This window comes from Cyprinodon variegatus, unplaced genomic scaffold (assembly GCF_000732505.1).
Source record: "Cyprinodon variegatus isolate N-32 unplaced genomic scaffold, C_variegatus-1.0 Scaffold183, whole genome shotgun sequence".
NCBI lineage: Eukaryota > Metazoa > Chordata > Actinopteri > Cyprinodontiformes > Cyprinodontidae > Cyprinodon > Cyprinodon variegatus.
In genome coordinates, this window is record NW_015150636.1 from 704,509 (window position 1) to 708,376 (window position 3,868).

Sequence of the window (3,868 nt, forward strand, 5' to 3'; positions counted from 1 at the left end):
ATTAAACTGAAATAAAATTTAAAAATCTGTTAACTTTTTTGTTTTTTCAGGGGCCCTAATCCTCTGCCGTAGGATGCAGCTTTTTTTTTCAGCCAGACCTTTTTTTTTTTCTTGCATTTTAAACACGATCTGTCAGAAACGTGAAGCTTCCTGACCAGAATGAGCTCTTCTTCCATGTTTTCCAACGTTGACTTTAAACAAAGTTCTGGTTCTTTCTGAGAATGATGGAACATCACGTCTCTAAAACAAAAACATTTATAAAATATTAGGACGTTTTGAAAACCTTTCATGCACCATTTAGGCCCAGATTATAATTCTTCCTCCACCGTGTTTCATTCTATTTATGAATCTTGTTTATCGAGTCAATCTCTTGTGGCGCCGGTGTGCGGCAGCCTGGCTTCTGTCAGTGAGCCGCAGGGCAGCGGTGGCTCTGATGTAGCTCACCATCATCAGTGTGTGAGTGAAGGAGTGAATGTTGAGTTACTCCCTTTGGTCGGTTCTCCCATCTTGATGATGAGCGATCCAAGGAAGCTAACAGTTGGTGGATCTCTCTCTGTCTCCAGCTGATGTCTCCTGACATCTTCTCTGTAGTTTGATCCTAATAGAAGTTTAAAGATCAGATCTTAATAAATCCTTTGATCTGAACGTTAACCAATCAACTACTTTCACTTTTGCTGTTAAAGATTCTCAGTCATCCAGGTCATAGTCGTTCCAAAAAATTTTAAATCAATCCACTGGACTTTATTTCCAGGTTTGAAGACGTTTCTCTTCCATCCAGGAAGATTTTTCTATTCAAAATGTCAGAAATAGCGTTTAGTTCCAGGTTTTATCCAGCAGACCAACAAAGCCTGGTTTCTGTTTAGAAAACATGCAGATAGAATCGGATGATGGGTCCACCCCTTTGGAACGGGGGTCGTTTGGCTTCTTTGTTAGCTTGTGATTCTCCAAACACAGAATCCCAGAATATTTCAAACCAAACAGACCTTTAAACAGAGACTAGTTCATCCTAAAGACCAAACCTCCAGACCTAATCTGACTCAGATTTCAGCTTTCAAAATCCTGCAATGCAGCGATAGAGTTGATTCCTTCCCGCCATCATGGCAGCCCCACCAACCTTTACAGGGGAACAGAAGACCTCTCCTATTCACCCACGCCAACTATTCTCTCTAACGACCCCCATTCAGAGACATAGACAGGTATGGGACATTGCAGGCTAACAAAGAGGCCAAGCGGCCTGTGGAAGCATATTTTACCATGGCCTTTTTCTGAGATAAAATATTTATCCTTTGTCTAAATAGGGGTGATTGCTTAGAAGTCTGGTACCAGTCTGTATGCTGGAGTTAAGATTGGGGAAAACAGAAAGCAGGTGCCTCCCGACTCTAGACAAGGATTAATGGAGGGAAATGAGAGATGAGAATGAGGAGACCTGCTCTGAGTGTTTATCTGGCTAAAATTTATGTCCTTGATTAATTGAAGTGTTTTTTCTTGGGAATAACCGAATGTTCAAGTGTGAGAAAGTTCTTTATGTAGCGGTGGGATAGTTCCAAGGGAGAGTGTGTCTATGGGGAATTACCCAGTCAGAGCTCTATCTCCATCTGAGGACGATAAATAAAACTGAACCTTTTTTTCTTGCAAGAAATATCTCTGTCTCATCTTCTAACTCCACAGACCCCATTCCAAAGGGGGGGACCCGTTCATCCGTCTCAATCTGCATGTTTTCTAAACTAAAACCAGGCTTTGTTGGTCTGCTGGATAAAACCTGGAACTAAACGCTATTTCTGACATTTTGAATTGAAAAATCTCCCTGGATGGAAGAGAAACGTCTTCAAACTTTGAAACAAAGTCTTTTCTACCTTTTTTGGAATCACTCTCACCTTGCATCAGCTCATGAAAATCTTTTGATTTAATGTTAATCCTGATATTTATTGTTAACACAGCGTCTTTATTTCTGCGCCCTGATGGCGTCTGCTTCTTGTCTCCCTGCAGGTGATCCTAAAACCTGGCAGAACAAATCTCTCCCCGGAGACCCAAACTACCTGGTGGGTGCAAACTGCGTGTCTGTGCTCATTGACCACTTCTGAAGAGGGCGACAGCTGGCCTGTTAACGAATGTGATAAACGCCCCCCCCCACTTAGTTTACTGTGCCCAGAACTTTATCAAGTAGAGAAACAGTCTTTCTCACTATGAAGCGAGTCGGAGGAGTCCAGCATCTGGACCTTTTCTCATTTCTTTCTTTATTTTCTTTTGTTTTCGGTGCTTTCAAGGCTTGCAAAAAAAAAAAAGAACAAATAAGAGAAAAGTTATTTAATCTAAGGAAGAGAAGTTGGAATGCATGACCAGTGCTACAGGACTGGATTATCTCATTTTGACATTTTTAGCTCACTTTTTTAAAAGGTTTCAGTGGTGCAAAAAAAAAAAAGGAGAATTTTGGAACCTTATTTAATATCGCAGCAAGATTTTTGTGTACTGTGTAAAGAGAAAACAAAATCCACACAAACATGAAATTTGTATAAGCAGAGCCTTTGTTTGCGAGCTAAGTGGTCATGCGTTTCACTCATGGAGGATCTCCCAGGACTTCCCTTCACCAAGGAAGACGTTATGAAAAAACTACGAAGAATGAAAGTATTAAGTAGCATCAGAAGCCCGTTCCTTTGGGCCGTTTTTGTTTGTTTTTTTGTAGAAAAAAAAAAGAAGGAAATGTTTTAACATAGATAAATATACTGACTTGATTTTACAAACTCCTGCTGTCTAGAGATCTATGCATGTGCTACGACTCAGGTCCAGACGCCTGCTAACTAAGTTCAACATGAAAACCCCATCGTACACTGCAAGCAGTGATGCCTTATCTGCATATTTAACTTTTCAGTAAAAAAAAACAAAACAAAAAAAACCTTCCAACATGGGATCCTTGAGTTATAACGATTATCTGCAGGAGGAGAAAAAAAAAGAAAGATATTCTTGCATTTCTTTTTTCATCAAACACGGAACTCGGATTTAGCACACGGAATAATTGGGGCTGATGAAAAAACGGTTTGCTTTCCTTTACTGCTATGCATATGAAGTGTGAGGAAAATACACAACGCTAGAAGATGTTTAAACGTGGCTGTACATACCTGCTAGCATATGGCCTTGGTTCTCTGTAAATGACCTTTTGTACATCTTTGTTATTTTGTATAAAAGAGAAAACGGTTTGTTTAAAAAAGAGGAAGCGGTTAAATTGGTTATGTTTGTATTCCGGTTAAACCCCTGAGCCTTGGAACTGACATAAGCAGTAATAAGTCCAACCTTTTTCTACCAACATATACACACAGACAGATACGTTACTTAAAGGCATTTTTAACTGTCAGAAAACTTTTTATTCTTATTTACAAACTAGAGAAGTGCTTGGTTTAACTGATTTTAAAAAGATGTACTTAAGGGGGGCCGCTTTGAACAGCGGCCCCTTCCTTTATTTGTGATACTGGATGCGGTATTGTGTGCCCTGAAATGTATTTTTGTACTAATAGACGATTTATTATGGCACATCGGTACTATTTTTTTCTTTTGATATGATACCACAGACGCTTCAAACCAACACTAGTTTTATTTTCCCGTGTGGCCGACATACTTTTTATTTATTTTCATTTTATTTCTGTTCTGTTCTTTTTTTTTTTCTTTGCAACACATTTTTAAGTATACCACTGTATTACTAAATAAATCCATTTATAAAGTAAAGGTTTGTTTTCTGCTGTCGTGTTTTTTTCTGCAAATCTATTACTGCATGTTAGAAACAGGGGCGGATTTAGGAAATGTGGGGCCCTAGGCAAAGACAGGCAGGGGCCCCTCTGAATGGAGAAGACATAGAACAGCCCCATTCTCCAGATAGAGA

At 39.4% G+C, this 3,868-nt stretch overlaps 1 protein-coding gene across 1 annotated transcript in view; it reads left to right on the top strand.

Annotated features, from left to right (window-relative positions):
• Window positions 1–3,195, top strand: part of LOC107087409 (tight junction protein ZO-1-like) — a 131,676-nt gene extending 128,481 nt beyond the window's left edge. The window contains exon 27 of the mRNA XM_015378979.1: window positions 1,987–3,195. Within this exon, the coding sequence (XP_015234465.1) occupies window positions 1,987–2,081 (95 nt within the window). The 3' untranslated portion in view covers window positions 2,082–3,195. The remainder of the gene's footprint in view (window positions 1–1,986) is intronic.
• Window positions 3,196–3,868: the final 673 nt, after the last annotated feature.